The 19,625-nt window shown below is 42.1% G+C and overlaps 1 protein-coding gene across 3 annotated transcripts in view; it reads left to right on the top strand.

Moving 5' to 3' along the window:
* Positions 1-19,625, top strand: part of Ube3c (ubiquitin protein ligase E3C) — an 89,924-nt gene that overhangs the window by 28,141 nt on the left and 42,158 nt on the right. For 2 of the 3 annotated variants that reach the window (XM_004860324.3, XM_087207720.1), the window contains exons 11-15: positions 4,262-4,348; positions 8,413-8,570; positions 8,726-8,958; positions 17,107-17,211; positions 18,221-18,308. In XM_004860324.3, coding sequence (XP_004860381.2) covers positions 4,262-4,348; positions 8,413-8,570; positions 8,726-8,958; positions 17,107-17,211; positions 18,221-18,308 — 671 coding nt within the window. The remainder of the gene's footprint in view (positions 1-4,261; positions 4,349-8,412; positions 8,571-8,725; positions 8,959-17,106; positions 17,212-18,220; positions 18,309-19,625) is intronic. The other variant, XM_004860325.3, reaches the window with a different exon arrangement.

The following is a 19,625-nucleotide window of genomic DNA, read 5'->3' on the forward strand; positions in this document are numbered from 1 at the left end:
TGATGTAAAAGTTCACATCTCATGCTTTACTAATCTGGGAAAAGTGATTATACCAGTAGCTTTAATGGAGAAAAAAACCAGATACATGTCTCATTACATGTGTAGAATTGAACACTATATACTGTTCATGATATTTATAAACAAAATTTTACATTTTGGAGAAAATATCGAGGATGTACCTGGAGAAATAAACTTTATTTCTTTGCCTGTGATTTCATGGTGGCCTTTATTATCAATATTTTCAGTGTAATCAATAGATTAAGCCAACTACTGATTCGTGTTAAAAATTTTGTTCTTTTGACCTGGGGATTTAGCTCAGTGGCACTGTGCCTGCCTTGGAAGCGCAAGGTCCCGAGTTTGATCCCTGGTACCAAAAAGAAAAGAAAAATGTTTTTGTTCTTTTTCATAAAGTTCATATGACACTGATCAACTTTTAAACATTTAAACACATAATGATTTTATTAAATCTCTTGTAAATAAGAATTTTTTAAAGGTTTGTGAATGGTAATTAGTCCACAGGAAGACATAAATAGGCTTGACGAAACATGTACCATAGTTATTTTGGATTCCCATCCCTTTTAAATTTGCTTTTAAGGATTATGTAATTAAGGTATGGGGGGGGCATGGATTTAGCTCAGTGGCACACCTGCCTGACAAGTACAGGGTCCTGAGTTCGATCCTCTGTGCCAAAAAAAAGTCATCTATCTTCATAAAAATAAAACATTATTTTAAAAAATACTGTAAAAAAACCAAAGAAAAACAAACAGGGAAGTTTTCTGCCACTCTGTGAACAGTTTTTTTATGTCCTTTGCACTGTCTCCTGATTTTTCATTGATTCTGATCAGTCTTATTTTTGTTTGCATCATCTAACAGCTGTTGGATTGATTTTTTTGTCTTTCTTTTCATGATTGCGAACTGCCCACTTGTCTTGTAGATCTGATATTCTGTCCTCACATGGTTGATCCTACTGCATATACTTTCAATAGAGTTTTTTTTTTTTTTTTTTTTTGGTACCGGGGATCGAACCCGGATCCTTGCGCTTGTGAGGCAGGCAGTGAAACTACTGAGCTAAATGCCCGGCCCTCAATAGAGTTTTTAATTTCATGGATATCTGTTTGAATCTGTTTCATGGAATACATTTCTTTCCTATGTTGAACATTCATGGATTCCATCATTTTCCTAAACTCCTTTTTAAAAAAATCTTTATCTACTCTAGATTCACTAACCATGTCCTTCAGTATGGCCATCATCTCTTTATTTATCTGAGAAATTATTTGATTTGTTTTTTTTCTAGAGCCTCATTCATCTACTTTGTTACTTCTGTTATTACCATTTCAGAGAACTCAGGTGGGTGGCGACAAACAGGGAAGGGAGTATCAGAGGGCACCCTAGGGGGTACACTGCTTCTTCCCCCGTTTTCACTTAAGCCAGAGTAGGGGAAGTATATTTTTGAGTGTGCTAATGATATAATTAAAGCCAGTTACTAGTAAAAGGTAAGCCACTTGTCTGGCCCGGTTATGGCTTTAGCACTGGAAGCTCGGTTGAAAGTGGCTCTGTTTCTAAAGAGTGTCTCCTTTTTTTCTTGGTACTGGGGATTGAACTTGGGTCCTTGCACTTGCGAGGCAGGCAGCGGAACCACTGAGCTAAATCCCCGGCCCTAGTGTCCTATTCTTGATTCCTAGTGTGTCTGAATGAGTTTTGGCAGCTTGCTTCAAAATGAAATACATCTTAAAACATTTATTATCATTAAAGAAATTCTGAATTTATTTTTAATTTTGCATTATCTCAGAGATGAATTACGTATCTATTTTAATATTGCCTTTGCCAATAAGTGATTATTTTAGCAGAAAACTACAAAATCTTGCATTTGTGAAATGTCTACAAGAGGCAGAAGGGTGTTGGTGTCCTGCTGCATTTCTGACTGGCACTGTCCTCATTGTAGGAGTCCTAGTTGCGGGACACCTGGCTCTGGGTTTGCTTCAGTGACCTGAGCTGGAATTGTTGCTGTTCAGTAATTAACTCAGGGTCGTTACTGCTAGATCAAGCTTAACGGGTAATTTTAATCTATCCCAATACATGGAAAGAATCTGTTACTTCTTTTACTCTCGGAAGTAAGGCTGTACCCTGATTAAATTTGTAACGTAATTTAAAAGTTTAATAATTTATTATTGCCTATTAAGTGATTAATTTAGTAAATAGATTTAGTAAATAATTTAGTAAATAAATTTACTAAATAATTTAGTAAATAAATTTCAAAATTAGCCTCAAATATAACTATTGAAATGTATATTAAAATAGTGTTTCAGAAATATATATCTGTTAAAAAATTAAAAAAAAAAAATACAGGGGCTGGGGATTTAGCTCAGTGGTTTTGCCACCTGCTGCGCAAGCGCAAGGACCCAAGTTTGATCCCTGGTACCAAAAAAAAAAAGAAATATACATGTTAATTGTAATCTGAGGAGGAAACTGTTACAAGAGAATGTAGGAAGAACTCATATATATATATGCATATATATGTATATATTTGCATGTATCTATAATAGTATCTGAGTGGATTTATAGCAGGATATTAACTGATTATTTCTGGATGGGTGAAATGAAATGGTTTTTTTGTTTGGTTTGGTTTCCTTTTGGAAAGGAGATCTAAAGAATGCCTGTAGAAAGTATATAAAATTATTCTAGATGATACATTTTTTTGAAAAGAATTATTTCTTGATTGTAGAGAAATAAAAATATTACCTACTAGAATTCTTTCATGTAGAAAATGTATGTTTTTTATAACTTTTTTCTATTTTTCATGTGGCTGTTGGGGTATACTTCTTAGCAAAAGTTCACAAGAGTAAACCCAGAATTTTAGCACATATACACAAATTAAATATATTTTATATTTAAAGATTAGGCATATAGTAAGCCTTTTAAATATCTCCAATATGAAGTGTATATTCTTTTCCAATACCATTCCAATTTTCACCTGATACATACCTCTCTGTGTCCACCGTGAGAAGGTACATTCTTAGTCATGTGTACTTAACCCAACAGGGTTTATTTTCTACTCTTTGGTTCTTCTAAAGTGCTTCTAGTAAAGCACATTCTTAAAACTGTGTTTCCTTCCATTCTCAACCTGTGTTTTCACTATGATTGTACCGCACATGTTTAGATTTTACTTTTGACTGCTGGACTTTATCTCCTTGAGACTAGAACATGTACCCTATCACAGTCTACAGCCCTTTATTGTCCAGCTCTCCTCAGTCCTCATAAAGGTCTTAATCAAAAAATGAAATAAAAAAGTAAAGGTCTTGATCAGTTTGATATTATAGAAGATGAGTTTAAGGGGGAAAAAACCCTTTAAAATCTGCTTTTAAACTGAATGTGATGGTGCACACCTATAATCCCAGCATAGCACTTGGAAGTACAAGGCAGGCAGGAAGATCGTAAGTTCAAGCCTAGTGTGAGCAATTTAGCAACTTAGTGAGACTTGTCTCAAAAAGTGGAAAAAGAGGGCCAGGGATTTTTTTTAGCCCAGTGGTTCCGTGCCTGCCTGGCAAGCACAAGGTCCTGAGTTCAGTCCCCAGGGAAACCTTCCCCCCAAATAAAAAAAAGGGCTGAGAAGGTAGTTTAGGGCAAAGGTCCTAGGTTCAGTCTTTAGGAAATACATCTTTAGAGTTATTTTTGAAGTCTTGAACATAATTTTTCTTTGTTTCAAGAAGTCAAATATTACGTACTTAGTATTTTAGACATGTTTAATGTGGATTATTAGTGTGAGCATTAGATGATATTACAGTTCTTTAACATGACATGTTGGGGTGGGGGGGGCTAGCTCATTTGTTCCCTCTGTGGGTGGGTGGGCCTCTGGGCTCAGTGCAGGACTGCCCTAGCTTAGTGACACTTGGCGCTCACAGGCAGCCCTTGTTGGGTGTGTGGTTTTGTGGCGTTAGTGTGGATAATTTCTGAAGTGTATCTTTTGTTTTTGGTACTGGGGATCGAACTCGGGACCTTGCCCTTGCAAGGCAGGCACTGGAACCACTGAGCTAAATCCCCGGCCCTGAAGTGTATCTTGTCTTCAGTGTATAGCTGGGGTTTTCGGGGGGGGGGTCTAAATAAAATAGATTAATGAAGGGCCGGGGATTTAGCTCAGTGGTTCCAACGCCTGCCTCGAAAGTGCAAGGTCCTGAGTTTGATCCCCGGCACCCCTCCCCCCAAAAATAGATGAATGAATATTTGCTCTCTGCAGCTATTCTCATTTGCCCCCATTTCTTTTCAGGCTTCTCTACAGTTTAGCCTTCAATGCCAGGTTTCTGCGGCACCTTTGGTTTCTTATCACTTCCATGACTACACGGATGATCACAGGGTATGTGTTACAGATGTGCCGAAAGGGGTCCCCAAAAAAGAATGTTCTGAGGTTATGTTATATTAGAAGATAATCTTGAACAGCCTTAATTTCATGAAAAGAAAAATTAGTGCTGAGTATGGCTTTATCTGAAGGTAAATGTTCTTAAATGGTTGTCATTTGAAAGTCCTCGTTCCATAGGACATTAGTACCGTATGCTTTTGACAGTGAAAATAGGTTTGAAACAAGTTTAACCACATTAATAAACATTAAACAGTGTAGAAGCCAGATGTGGCATTTGCCTGTAGCCCTGCTACTTGGAAGGGTGAGGCCCAAGGATTGTGAATCCCAGGTGGGCCTGGGTAACATGCAAAACCTTGTTTTTAAAAAATTTTTAAAACACAGTGTAGAAATTGATTTTTAAAACTTTGTTGAAATAATTTGATTTCCCACATATGAATCATCATGTAACCTGAAAACCAGCATCTTTATATGCATATGTTTTCTTTTTTTCCTTAAATTCTTTTATTGGTACATGTTAGGTATACAGTACATTTACATTTATCATTGGGTACTTGTTACCTGTACATGATGTATCTTGGTTCTTATCTCTTCCCCATTCCCTGTTCTCCCTTCACCCCTTCCACCCTTCCCTATTTACAAAGACTTTGTTTCTATTTTTTCCTTTTCTCATAATTTTTAAGGAAAAATATAAGCATATGTTTTAATTGAATGGATAACAAGTACGAATGTCATATTTAGAAATCTTCCCTGAAAACTGACTTAGCCCATTTCTTCACAGTACTATACAATTTCCTCATCAGTTAGCAGTCTAATCCCACAGAACTGTGATATCAGAAGATGAAGTCTGTAACTCATTTAACTAGACACTAAGTTATAAATGTGTGTCTTGCTTACTGTCATGTAAGCAGTCACCATGACAAGCCACATGCTGGGGGCCAGGCCGTCCTGCTTAGGGAAGGCCCATCTTGGTGCACGGCAAGAGGACAGGCAGTTGGAAGCGTGCGTACATGGTGGGTCAGATGTCCAGAATTCACATCTGCACTTGCCTGCCCTGCAGTCTAATGTATGGTGCAATGCATCAGGTGTACAGGAGATGTGAGACAGCGTGAGCTGTGTGACATGTCAGGTATAGAACGCTTACATGAAGTGTCAGGGTCCAGCAAGCCAGTGTGGCATGCAGAGGCCTTCTCGTTCCAGTGCTCTTTCATCAGTCACAGTCCTCCCACCCTTTGTGTACCAAGCCAGGGTTCAGATCATCAGCCCAAGCCACCTCTAATTACAGAGGAAAGTCAGTTTATGGACAGTTTCTTTGGATTACTTGTGTGGTTTTCATTCAATCTTAATGAACTTCAGTGAGTAAAGGGGAGTTTTTAATGATGCCCCTGTGGCTGGTGAGACCCAAAGACTCTATAGTTTTCCTTGAATCAGCAGTGAGAAATGAAAGCAGAGAGATGAAAAACACTCAGAAGGCCTTGATATCTGGAGAAATCCTATATAAGATAAAAGGCTTGGACTGTTGTTTTGTATTCTGGTTTGGGGGCAGTTTGACTGTGCCAGCATGGCTTTCATGAGTGACAAGTTTATTTAGGGTGAAGGGAGATTGGGACCATTAGGACAGGAAATTGTCATTTACCTCTGAGTACCCCAGCCTAGCAACGGAGACACTGACACGGTCTGCCTGGTGATTGCGTCTTTGTTTATGGCATTTGTCTCTTGGTAAGGAAATGGAGTCATGATGTGTGAAAGGAAAATGAGATATTGTTCATTACATTAAATTATTAATATTGTATAAGGAGGTAAAGTCATAAGGGTTTTGAAAACCTCATTTCTTAAATAGCAGTTGAGAATTTGTGCTTCTTTTTATTTGTTTAATTTATTAAAATAAAATCCCTGAAGAAACTTCTAGTATATTGCTACATTTGTAGTATGTGTCTGATCATATTTACTGTTGGGAAGAAAATTTAAATTGAAGTGCCTGGCCAGGTGTGGTGTCACATGCCTGTAATCCCATCACTTGAGAGGCTGAAGGAGGAGGATCACCATGAGTTCAAGGCCAACCTGAACTACATAGTGAGATCCTGTCTCAAAAAACAAACAAATTGAAGTGCTTGATTGTTGCAAATGGAACTGAATTTAATTTGAAAATGGTTGCACAGACAGACTTGCAGCTGGGACTTAGCTCTAGGGAGTGAAAGGGTTGCAGAGGGAGACATTCAAATGCAGGTTCCTCACCCCAGGCACACAGAGCTGCCTGGCTGTCTTCTAGGTGGATGGAAAGCAGCTTTTTGGGTGCCTGCGACACTCTGCAAGTGATGTTTTGGTTAGTGTCCTTCATTTTCAGAATTTGCTATTGGAATAGGATGGTTCTGTGTCCTTGTTGACGCGGAGGGAATTCCCAGCCATCTGGTTACTATTTCCTATTAGACATTCTCTTGCCTAGACATACCTCATAGGTGCTCTGCCCACATGCGACCCACAGGTGCAGGATACGACCCTCCCGGAGGAGGCTCTTGGAGTGGGCAGGAAGCTGTGGAAGTGTAGCAGACTGAAGGGGTCCCTAGAGAGTGTACACCCTCCTGCCAAGGTTGGTCTCTGATGATCAGTAATTCAGACAACTTCCCTAAGTTACAAGTCAGTTTTCCGTTACAAGAAACATTGGACTTCTCATTTGCTCCTAAGTCTGAGCTTGTCCTGTTTCCCAAGGAATATTTGAGCACTTAGAGAAGGAAGTGTGGTGGCAGAGAGCCCAAGGCCTGTTCCATTTGTCTGGCAAGCCTGTCCCTGCTTGCCAATCCTATCTTCTCTTATGAAAGGGAAAAAGACTAATTCCTTTGTTCACCTCTCAGGATTAAAGGGAACAAATACGTTAATGTTGGTTAATTGCCCTCATCTTTCTGCCTAGATCTTTTTCACAGTAAAGTAGGGCAGCTGCCCTTTGTCCCTTTTTGTGTGGCTCTGCTATATTTTGGATGGATGGCTTTCATTCATTCATTTATGACCTTGTTCAGTAGGGGGCTGGATAAGAAGTCCTCTGACTACAGACTGAGTCAGACCTGTGCAGGTTGGTGGTGCCGCTCCTCTACTCTGTCTGGGCTTACAGTTAAGGCTGTTCAGGGTCCTTATTCTCACAGCCCCTGGCAGATCAGGTGGGCCAGCTTCCACTCTGCTGTCACAAGTGCTGGTCCCTGACCCAGTGCACACCTGTAGCTTTGTGGGAGTGGAGATTCAGGAGGTGGAGGCGGGCGTCATCCACAGATCTCATAACTCACCACTGATCCAGCACACACAGGGACCTAGAACTTCATGGTGCACCTGTTACTAAGTATTGCATGAGAGGAAGAACCAGACTCACATGAGAGAAGTAAACTGAATAAATCATGGCTCTGGTGTATTTTGTTTTTGCTTTTTAAATTTAGAGTCTCACTGTGTAGCCCCAGCTAGCCCTAAATTTGTAATTCTCGTGCCCCTGCCTCTCAAGTGAGTACTGGGATTACTGGCATGCATGATTATGTCCTGCTGATCATCACTCTTCATGAGTGAAACAATCCCATCTTCTCCAGAGACTGCCCCGCTCTGGTGCTGTTGGGGTGCTCACTGGCCCCCGAGGACACCAGGTGCAGGCGTGGAGGTGCTGACCACTGTGGACAGGAGAAAAGAGGCCCAGTGACACGAGGAAAGCTTTGTTCCTGCAGGGTCTACTTTGGCTTCAGGATAGAATTATCTGGAACACTCCCGAAGGGAGGGAGCTGGATAAATTTCAGTGTGAAAGAGGAGTGGCTTTTGTTGATGTGCACTGAAGGAAAAGAGTGGAGTCCGTGTCTCTGACAGCAGCTCTCAGTCACTGGCTGTCCCCTGGGTGGAAGGACAGTGGGCTGGTGTGCAGGTCTTTACTCATCAGTGCCAGTCACCACCTACATTTTCGTGGTGACTTTACCTTTGAGTAGTTTCTGAATGTAAACGTTACTGTCTGCACATGTTTGTCTGATGCCATTTCTAAGTGAGTTCCTAAACTAAAGTTGATACTGAAATAACGATTTCTTTCTCCCTCTGCCTGATTTAAGGTCCACAGTGCCATTGCTCCAGGTGATATCCCGGGGTTCTCCCATGTCTTTTGAAGACTCAAGTCGAATCATCCCACTCTTTTACCTCTTCAGCTCTCTGTTCAGTCATTCGCTGATTTCCATACATGATAACGAATTCTTTGGTGACCCCATAGAAGGTAAGCATTTTGAGGAATCAGGTTATGGCTGTCCACATAGCGTGTCCATTTTTGTAGACATGGAAAGGCTCCAAGCTTTTGCAGCCACTCGCTGTGTGTTGAGAAATGGAGAAACAAAATGCAACACCTGTGCTCCACAGTTGGCTTCTGTTCAGTCGCAGGTCAGAGACGATCTTCCATGATGCCTTTCACGCTGGAGGAGCTGGTCGTGCTGTCTCGCTGCCTTCGAGATGCTTGCCTGGGGATCATCAAGCTGGCCTACCCAGAAACAAAGCCAGAGGTTCGGGAAGAGTACAGCGCAGCCTTCCGGAGCATCGGCGTCACGACTAGCTCTGAGATGCAGCAATGCATTCAGATGGAACAGAAGCGCTGGGTTCAGTTGTTCAAGGTATGCAGTGTGTGGATTTTTTTGTTAATTGAATTGGATATTATATAGATTTTTTTTTGGCTTTATTCATTTCAGAAGAATAGAAATTCAGGTTTGTTTGTAGAATTTTGTTTTGTTTAGTTTTGCTTTTTGAGACAGGGACTTGTTATGCAGTTCAGGCTGGCCTTGAACTTAAGGCGATCTGGGGCTGGGGATTTAGCTCAGTGGTTCTGGCGCCTGCCTCGCAAGCCCAAGGTCCCGAGTTCAATTCCCAGTACCAAAAAAACTAGAACTTAAGGTGATCTTTCTTCCTTAGCCTCCCTCCCAAGTGCTTGGGTTATAGGCACGCACCACCATACCTGGCTCAAGAATAATTTTTAAGGGGCTGGGGATTTAGCTCAGTGGTTCCGGCGCCTGCCTCACAAGCTCAAGGTCCTGAGTTTGATCCCCGGTACCAAAAAAAAAAAAGAATAATTTTTAATTTGTAAAACCTTTAAAGAAGGGGCGAGGATTTAGCTCAGTGGTTCCACCGCCTGTCTTGCAACCACAAGGACCTAAGTTCAATCCCAGGTACCTAAAGAAAAAAAAAACCTTTACAGAAAGGTCATCTTTATTTTGTTGTAAATTGTCAGTGATTTATGTGCCAAGGTGAAATATAAAAATTTTAAAATATTTTCATATTTGTTTTTCACAAATATTTTTGTAGATTTTGTTTCAGAATGTTAAACATTAATTGGCCATTAATTTTTAATCTAAGTTGTATATAAATTACTCTAAAATGTATTTTTTTTTTTTTTTGGTACTGGGGATCGAACTCGGGTCCTTGTACTTGCGCAGCAGGCAATTGTATTCACTTTTTAACCAAGCAGAAAGGATCTATGAGTTGCCATGGCCAAAATGTTGGCAGGAAATCACCATCGCTGAAGATAGAACTGTTGGGGGAGAAAAAAAGAGGAGAAAAGGGTGCTTGACTTCCCATGAAATTTCTGCAGCAAACACATTTAGTCAGCTAAAATTGCTCATTAAAGGAGTGAGAGCAGAAGAAATGCGTTTTCCAAATTGAATGCTAGATTTACAGTCCGTTTAGTACCAGCGACCCCTCGCACACTAATGTTCAGCTCAAGTCATCAGCTGTCCCCTCGGGTCTTTTATCACTGCTTTTGTCAAGCTATCTATTTAATTGAAAGAAGTTAATTGAATGAAAATGATCAACTAAGCTTGTATTAATATTGCTAATGGAACTTTCTTCTTGGCCATGTTTGGAGAAAGATGTCAAGCTAGACTTTAGGAAAGGCCCATTAATGCTTGCACTTAACCTGATGGGCTAATTAAGGAATGCTTATTCATCCTACAAGTCCACGAGAGTCTCTCTCCAGCCCATTCTCCCCGATTTTACAACACATTTCACTTAGGAGCATGAGCATTAGCTGCAGTGAAAGTAACTGATAATATTTTGATTGCATGAACACAGGACTAATGCATCATTGAATTCATAATTTGTGCAGATTGATGTAATACATGTTTGCACAATTTGTTTTAATTACCTACCTCTCCTAAGTAAACTTTAAAGGTCACATGTTGAGCTCTTAATATGTCCTTTCTCGAAGATTGACAATTTTGCAGTTTCTCTTAGTTAAAAATAAGCTATCACACCTATGTGAGGCATATAATTCTTGTGTAAGCTTTTCCTAGGTGTGGGTATTATGGTGGCATATGTGTTTTCTTGTCAGTACGTATTTAATTAAACCCTGGGGTCCTTGCTGGTAACACTCTCTCTTAGGTAGGATACCAGGTTCTGTGTACAGTGGCAGATAATTTCATTGTTTTATAGCACCTGTTGAGAGCTCTTTAATTTCATATAATAGGCTTATCTTTAGGACATAGAACTCTCTGAATTTAATAATACTATATAAGATATTTTCCACCCTGGGCCTGTTTTGTTTTGCCTAAGCATTAGATTAAATTTTTGTAGTGAACTTTTTTAATATGCCTGAGAGTGACTCATTGCCCTCTTATTAATCATTGAAGGGTTTAAGAATTATGTGAAAGTTCTTTTTTTTTTTTTTCAATCTTTTGAGCTTAGAATAAAATTAAGGGATTCCTGTTGTTTAATGAAAAAATCTACCAAAACCATTTTATATTATCTGCTACTGAGCTGATCTCTTGTTCATTACAACATTAGAACATAATTCATGACTAGTCAGCTTCTGTTTTTCTTTTAAGGAAAAAATGATCTTTATTAGGAAAAAGTGAGAACTTACACCAGAGTGGCTGCTTGTTCTGCAATCTGTGCCTCTGTGTTCTTGAGGTACAGTTGCTCTGCTCTAGCAGACGGTGCCACGGGTGCCCTGCTGACTGGAGGCCCCCACCTCAGGAGGTGCTGCAGTGGGGTTCAGTCTGCATTGTCATATGTTACAGTGCCAAATGGAGATGAAGAATCCAAGGTAGAACAAACAGAGACAGTAAGTGCCCTTTGCCAGTGATTTCCTGGCTTGCATTGCTTCTCACAGAGTTGCTGGTGACAGCCCCGATTCCTCCTGTGTTCCATTTCCATCTCCATTTCCATCGCCAGTGGCTCCCCAGCTCATTTGTGTGAGAGGCACTGAGCGCTCACCGAAAAGCGCGCTCCCTCTAAGTGGATAGAGTCATCTTTCTCTGTGACTGCAAGAATGGAGGTCAGTCTCCAGGCCCTCTACTGACACTACTAAAACAATTTATGCATTTATCAAATTTATAAACTCTTGAAGTATAATTTATAGCTATAATCACTGCAGCTGTTGAGGAGATAGGGAAGCCTGTTGTGATGTGTCTTTGTATGCAGCCACCGACCTTTCAGTGTCACCCACAGGGCAGAGCAGTGTACCCAGCTTCTGCCTTCATAGAGCTGGGCCATATGCTTCCTACCTTGGAAGACTGGTTGGTTTTTATCTTTTGACAGCTAATTAAAATGGATGCTTTAGGAAGTAATTTTATAGTGCTTTATTTTCTTTTATTAGTGTATGTTTTCAGTGCATAGTTTTTACATTCACCTTGGGTAATTGATACATGTATATAGCATTTTCTTTGATGCCTTTACCCCCCATCTTGTGCCTCTCTTTGATTCCTGTTCTCCAGCTTGAGGAAGTCTGCCATTTTGTGTCCTCTCATCTCTCCTGTATTTTTACTCATTTATTTATATTTTAGGTTTTTCGTATAAAACAAACCACACAACATTTAACTTTGTGTTTGACTTATTTCAAATGACTGGCTCAAGTTCAATCCATTTTCTTGCAAAAGACAGTTCCCATTTTCTTCATTTGTTCATCTGTTGACGGGCATCTCGGCCACATCTAGAGCTTAGCTGTTGCAAGTTGTGCTGCTGTCAGCATAGCTGTGCATGGCTCACTGTAGTGTGATATCTTCATCTCTTTCAGGAATACACCCAGGAAAGGTAGTGCTGGCTCAAATGGAATTTCTATTTTTAGTTTTTTGAGGAATCTCTGAACTGATTTCCGTAGTGGTTATGCTGGTTTACATTCTCACCGGCAATGTGGAAGTGTTTCTTTTTCCTCTCATCTTCACTGGCATTTGTTGGTTTTTGATGTTCTTGGTGTGTTCTTGATGACAGCCATTCTGACTGGGGTAAGATGGGATTTCAGAGTTGCTTTAATTTACATTTCACTAATGGCTAAGGATGGTGAACATTTTTTATGTACTTACTGGCCATTTGTACTTCTTATTTTGAGAGTATCTGTTCACTTAATTTGTCCATTTTGTGATTGGGTCATTTGTTTGAGGTCTTTCTATATTCTAGGTAGTATATCCTCTGTAAGAATAGCTGGCAACTTTTTTTTGGCTAGTTTGTAGGCTATCTCTTCAATCTTTGTTTCCTTTGCTGTGCAGAGCTTTTTAAAATTTAATGTAACCCCATTTGTTGATTCTTTGTATTATTTCTTGTGTAAAATAGATTTTATTTTCAAAATATATCAGTCTTGGGCCGGGGTTTTAGCTCAGTGGTCTTTGTCGCCTGCTGTGCAAGCACAAGGACCCAAGTTCGATCCCCGGTACCAAAAAAGAGATTTAAAAAACCCCACAAAATATATCAGTCTTGGGCTGGGGGTTTAGCTCAGTGGCTCCACCACCTGCCCTCGCAAGCACAAGGACTGGAGTTTGATCCCCGGTACCAAAAAAATATATATACCTGTCTTAACAACCGAGGGAAAAAAACCCACCAGGTGGTGACTAAAAACTGGCTGGGGTCATTGTTGTCGCTCTCCAAACCCATGGTGTCCAGCCCTGTGTTAGAGGATCAAGGCAGGGTGCCTCTTCCTGCCTCACCACGGGGAAGTAAGGGCATTCAGTCAGCAGAGACTGAAGATCCAGGCTGTGGGGCTGAGCCAGAGGATGGAGCACCACTAAGTCATCGCACCTTCCGTTCCTTGGGGGAAGCTGTCCTCACCTTCCTTAGACTTCATTCTTAATGCTCTTCACTGTGAAGCCAGGGATCGATCAGATAGGCTCTCGTTTGATACATCTTTCCACATCACCATCTTTTCCATCACCAACTGAAACACCTGTTGAGTATATATGTACTGCTAAGTATGCTTTGTGCTGAGCCTCTTAACATGTTCATGGCAGGGCCGCGATTCGTATGTCTTGCAGCCAGGCAGCTTGAACTACTGATGGTATATCCATGACTGGCCCATTGGGTGGCTTGTACCACTGGTGGATGGATCTAATCCCTTTTGTCCATCTTTTTACTAATAAAAAGCTGTGAGGAACAAAGAATTAGCTGCACTGTTGAGTTTTACTTGCCAAATTTTATATATCACAGTCAAGATCAAAGAGGTTTTTATTTTATGTTATAATGTCATTTTGTTTTCCAGTTGTCTTTCAAAGCATGGATTATACGTATTTGCTTGAGGTTGTGATATGGTAAATTTCAGTCATTTCCATTCAGAAATTTTGTGATTTAACACAAATGGCCTTAAATCATTGAATGTATGTATAAATTCTTCATGTGGTAATGCTGTATTGCATTATGATATGAGAACCCAGATTGTGCTTAAGGGTACTTCCCACCTTTGGTTAGTGAGATTGCTTGTGATCAGCCTAGCTAGTGAACCCTCAGATGTGTGGGATCTTGTGAAGACATTAATTTAGAGTTAATGTCGAATCTTTATCTGGACACTTGTCAAGTGGCTTCCTGTGAAGGGTCTGTGTGTTTATAAGGAGTTATCTGTCAGACTTTTTTATAATCTCCTTTTTTTTTTTGGTACGGGGGATCGAACTCGGGACCTTGCACTTTCGAGGCAGGCAGCGGAACCACTGAGCTAAATCCCCGGCCCCTATCTGACTTTTTTAATACTGTGGTTAAGAGAAACCTGCTTAGGAGTTTCATTTAATGCAAATGGTTCACAATATAGCATGTGTGACAGTTGTGTGCATTTCTAAATACGTATTTATTTAATTCATCAGTTTCTAAGCATTTATTTAGCCTGAAGTTTTGATTAGCATTGGAAGAACCTGATGTGGGGGTGGTGCGAGTTAACACATCAAATAAATAGAGTTGTGTTTATAAGAGCAGCTAGAACTGTGTCTGTGAAGCCAGACCCAGCTAGTTATTTGATGTTGACTAGGTTGCGCCTTCAGTGTACCTTTTGTGGTGAGCCACACTGGTTCTCAGGTCTGCCCGAGGGAGTCAGATTCAGTGGGAACTGTGCAGAGGTGCTGCTGCCTGGCTCTGTCCAGGAATGAGGGGATTGGTTGTGGTGGTGGTCCATCCTATGTGGGCATTCGCCAACCCTCTAGGTGTCCCGACATGCAGCTCAGACTGACAACTGCAGCATCGGTTCTCAGAGAACTCACTTTGGGCAAGTTTTTATCTTATTTTTGCAGTACTTGGGATTGAACACAGAGTCTTTGCACAGAGTACACTCCCAGCCCTTTCATTATTTTTTGAGACATACTTGCTGAGTCACTAAATTGCCTAGAATGGGTTCAGATCTGAAGTACTATTGCCTCAGCCCCCAGAGTGCCGTGATTTACAGGTGTCCACCACCAAACCTGGCTTGGGCAGGTTTTATAAACTTTGACCTCACTTTGCAAAATTGGATTCAACTATGACTTAGGTACTGTTTCTGACATGTGAGTCAGGTGTGCTGTGCTCCCCGGCATGCCTGCCCAGGACACAGCTTCTGCCCAAGCTCACTGTTGACTCTTGAGTCACTGAGGTCTACATTCCCACAATGACTTCTATCTTGCCCTCTTCCCTGATACATCTCAGAGCCAGGTCACTTCTGTGTTTTCTCCTTTCCTCCTCTTTCCTGCCCCGCCCTTTCGAAAGAGTATCTTTGTAGTAGGACATTTTAGAGACAATGTGTGATTTGCTCCTTTTTTATATTTACAATATGAACATACATGAAGAGATCCTATATTGAAAGTTTTCACGTTTAGTGTCACAATAATTTAAAAGACGAATGTAAATGGTGGCATTAATTGCCTTATTCATGTGACTTTCAACTCAGAAGAATAAATGTCCTCATCAGCAGGGATTGGATGGAGAGGAGTGGAAAGGGGCGAGTGAGTTGTGTTGGACTTGGCAGCCTGGCCCCCAGTGTGGTCTTATACAGGCTTTGTGTTTTTTTTTGGTACCGGCGTCCTTGTGCTTGCTGGACAGGCGGTGGAACCACTGAGCTAAATCCCTGGCCCCCTTGTACAGACTTCTTGTGCATGTGCACCAGGATGCAATGCAGTGGAGTCTTCGAGTCAGCCCAGAGTGGGCAGTGTTAATAGTGAGTGCATCCAAGCTCACTGAATGCTGATCTGATTGGCTGAGAACAGAAGGTGGCTTGACTGCTTGTTCAGCAAGGTCACGTCCCATCCTGCTGTCGGAATAGCAGGTGCTGCGCTCTGGAGGTGGCCCTGTGGGGACCTCCGGAATTCGTACCCCACAAAGATGGGACATGTAACGTGACACAGGTCCCTGAGAGCCAGTCCTTGCTTCTGAAAAGTGTAACTGACTGGCGTCCAGGAGTAGAGGGTATGAGGTCAGCACAGCATTGCATGTGGATCCTGTGGTCAGCCTGAGCCAACCTGAGGCCATCCCCAGTGTCCCTATTACACAAGGAAGTCAGTCACCACACAGGAGGGGGACCAGGGCCAAGAAGAGACCAGTCCTATATCCACGCTCACCCCATAAGGAAGCTGTTTCTATAGAGCAGCAAAGAAGATGGTACCATGGTGTCGGGTTAGGCTTGCTGAGGAAACCTTTGTGGAATTGGAGGTTCATGGCAGGGATGTGGAAGTCATATTTCTTCTTGGAAGATGTGAGACAGACCCAGGGTGTGCTGGTCCCCTTGCCCTTGATACTGTGTTTCTCAGAAAAATATGAAAAGCTTTTAGGGTGGCAGAAATGGACATGACTGACCCTTACTGCAGCTCGAATGAGGTTTGTTTTATAGCATGAGCACCAGCTCCCCTGTAATTTTCCAGACTGTTGTCAGCCAAATTTGATGGTGCTGAAGTAGGAGGACCACAAATTGAGCCCAGCCTGGGCAACTTACCTAGAACCTGTCTCAGAAATTTTTTTTTTTTTTAAGTTTTTTAGGGCCAGGGATTTAGCTCAGTGGTTCCGCCGCCTGCCTTGAAAGCACAAGGTCCTGAGTTTGATCCCCGGTACCAAAAAAACCAAGTTTTTTAAAGGATTGGGGTTGGCCACCCTCGGTGTGGTGGTACATGCCTGTTATCCCAGCACTCAGGAGGGAGGGTGATGCAAGAGGATCACTCCAAGTTGGAGGGCAACCTAGACTACATAGTGAGTTCAAGGCCAACCTGGAATATACAGCAAGACCCTGTCTCAGAAAAAAAGGCCTAGGAACGTAGCTTAGTGCGGAAGGCCTGGGTTCAATCCCCATTACCAAAAAAAGAGCGAAAGAAAAGGCCATCATTGTACGCACATACTTGAGTTAGTTTTTCTAAATTTATTGACTCTGTTCTTGGGGTCACAAGAGTGGACTCTTCCATGGCTACACTTATGGGAGTCCTGAAGCCCGTTTTCTTCCATGCATCCATAGCAGGCCTCTCCCATCCCAGTGGCATGCATCCCTGGTTCCAGGCTGCAGTGGCACTTACCGTGTGCCACTGTGGTGCTGAGCACTTGTATCACATGGTCCTGTTTTCTTTCTCCAGGTTATCACCAATCTAGTGAAAATGCTGAAGTCCAGGGATACCAGGAGAAACTTTTGTCCTCCAAATCACTGGCTGTCAGAACAAGAAGACATTAAAGCAGATAAGGTGTTACTGAAAGATCTTTTTAATATTTTTCATTTAAAAAAATATAGAGAACTACCTCATTACTCTGAATACTGTTTACCGAGAAATGTTATGAGCTTTCGGTGTGCCTTTCCAGGGTTGGCCAGATAGTGCATGGTGACTGACCTTTCTGTTAGGAGTGTTTTCTAGCTGATGCCTTGGGAGGGTATGGACTAGGTCATCCCATCTGTGAGCTCCTCGGTGGGCCTGCCAACCCGAGCCTGGGAAAGACCCTGGCAGATGGGAGGATGTGTCCGTCTGTGTGCTAGGGACGCAGTTGGGCCACACTGTGATCTAAATTCTTCATCTCAGCACGATCTGTCCCTGGGTGGCACACCTGCGCTTGGGTGGCAGCAGTCTCTGCAGTGGTCGCAGCCAAGGGTCCTGTGATGGAAGTGCACCACTACATTGGGACAAAAAGAAGGGGCAGGCTGATAATCCTGTGAGAGAGTAATGAGCACAACTCGAACTATGGGAGATAAAGGCTCATTTCTTCTTTAAAAATCACAGAAGGGACCGGGGATTTAGCTCCGTGGTTGTGGCGCCTGCCTTGCAAGTGCAAGGTCCCGAGTTCGATCCCCAGGACCAAAAAAATAAAATCAAAAATCACAAAGACCAAGATAAGTAATGAGAGGAATGAGATGTAAGAAAACGTATCCTGTACCTGTCTTCCTTAGATTCTCATTTAACCAAGTCAATTGAAAAACAGCTTTATGAGGAAGTAGACATTCGATATTGGTAAAGAGTTGTTAATTTTAAGCATGATGTAGTGTACTTCATAACATGGCTATTAAATTGCTTTGGTGATTCACTACACCCAGATAGTATACATCAGTAAGGCAGATAATTAGCAGTTCAGCACAAAAGCACTAAGGGTCACCGAGCATGAGTGGGGACAGAGTAGGGTGGAGAGCTGGGCAGGAGAGCTAGGTGGAGGCGGCGGTCCTGCTCAGGCGGGGATGGCGTTGCTGAGCGTGGCGTGTCCTCACAGGTCACCCAGCTGTACGTGCCAGCGTCTAGACACGTGTGGAGGTTCCGTCGGATGGGGAGGATCGGCCCACTGCAGTCCACTCTGGAGGGTGAGTGCCCCTGCACCACCACGCTCCCTGCCTTCGCAGGGTTCCTGAGCCAAGATGTGCACAGCGGCACTGGCTCTACAGGATGTTGTTCTCTCTCTAGATGAGTGTCTTACGCCCACTACCAGAATCAGCCCCACTGAGTAGTTTTGACACACTGAAGAATTAACTTGGGCTCCCTGGGGTCAGCACCTCCCCACCTAGCTCCTGGCAGCCAGTGGTTGTTTCCTTGACCCTGTCATTTCACCTTTTCCAGAAGGTCTTTAGTGGAATCATCTGCAGGTTGCCTGTGAACAGCTCCTCCATCCAGTGCAAGACCTGGGCCACATGGACCTGGGTGATCCCTTTTGTGGCTTGCAGAACTTCACTATGTGGGTGTGCCAAAGCTTGCTAATGGGTTCCCCCGTGCAAGGACAGTGGGTTCATTCTTTAGTTGTTGGTGCTGCTGATTTCAGCTGTTGTGAACATACATTTTTGTTTTCCTTTTGGATAAATATCAGGAAGTAAGAGTCTTGAGTCATGTAGCAAGTATGTACTTAACTTTACAAAAAACTGAAAACCCGGGCCGGGAATTTAGCTCAGTGGCCCTGTACCTGCCTCACAAGCGCAAGGACCGTCAATCCCCAGTACGAGGAGGGGGTCGGGGTATGAAAACCTGTTTTTTAGAGTAGCTGCCCCATGTGGTATTCTGACTAACAATATGGGCCATCCGGATGCTCTGTAACCTAATTATATCAGCCACTTCAAAGGGTGTGCAGTTATGGTTTTGATCTGTATTTCCAAGCTAGTGATACTGAATATTTTTCATGCATTAGCCTTTGACTTACTGAGCTTTGAAAGTTTTTAATATATTCTGCATAAAAGTCCACTATCAGGTGATTTGCGAATATTTTGTCCTAGTCCATGGTTTGTCTTTTTTTTTTTTCCTGATACCAGAGATTGAACTCAGAACCTTGCACTTGCCTGGCAGGCGCAGCACCCCTGAACTACATCCCCAGCCCTGTCTTTCTTCTTTTTTAAGGATGGTCAGATTTTAATCTTTATGGCCGTGTTTTGAGAATTTACTGAGTTCTTATTAAGTTTTGTTATATCTTCAAACATACAGAAATAATTCTTGATTGATATTTTCAGTGGCTGATAGTTAAAAATTTCCTACTAGTTGAACCTCAGCTACCAAAGTGAATTTGTTTTGTAGTGATACACAGAGCTTGAACTTGAAGAATTCCAAGCCCAGTGAGGGTTTGGTAGAGTAATTATGAGGAGGAAAAAATATGTTCATATAGGTATGTACTTTTAAAGCCCAGCTGAAGAGGGGATGTA

Source organism: Heterocephalus glaber, unplaced genomic scaffold, assembly GCF_053883595.1.
Source record: "Heterocephalus glaber isolate CG9 unplaced genomic scaffold, H.glaber_assembly_v1.0 deba00000818, whole genome shotgun sequence".
Taxonomy (NCBI): Eukaryota; Metazoa; Chordata; class Mammalia; order Rodentia; family Bathyergidae; genus Heterocephalus; species Heterocephalus glaber.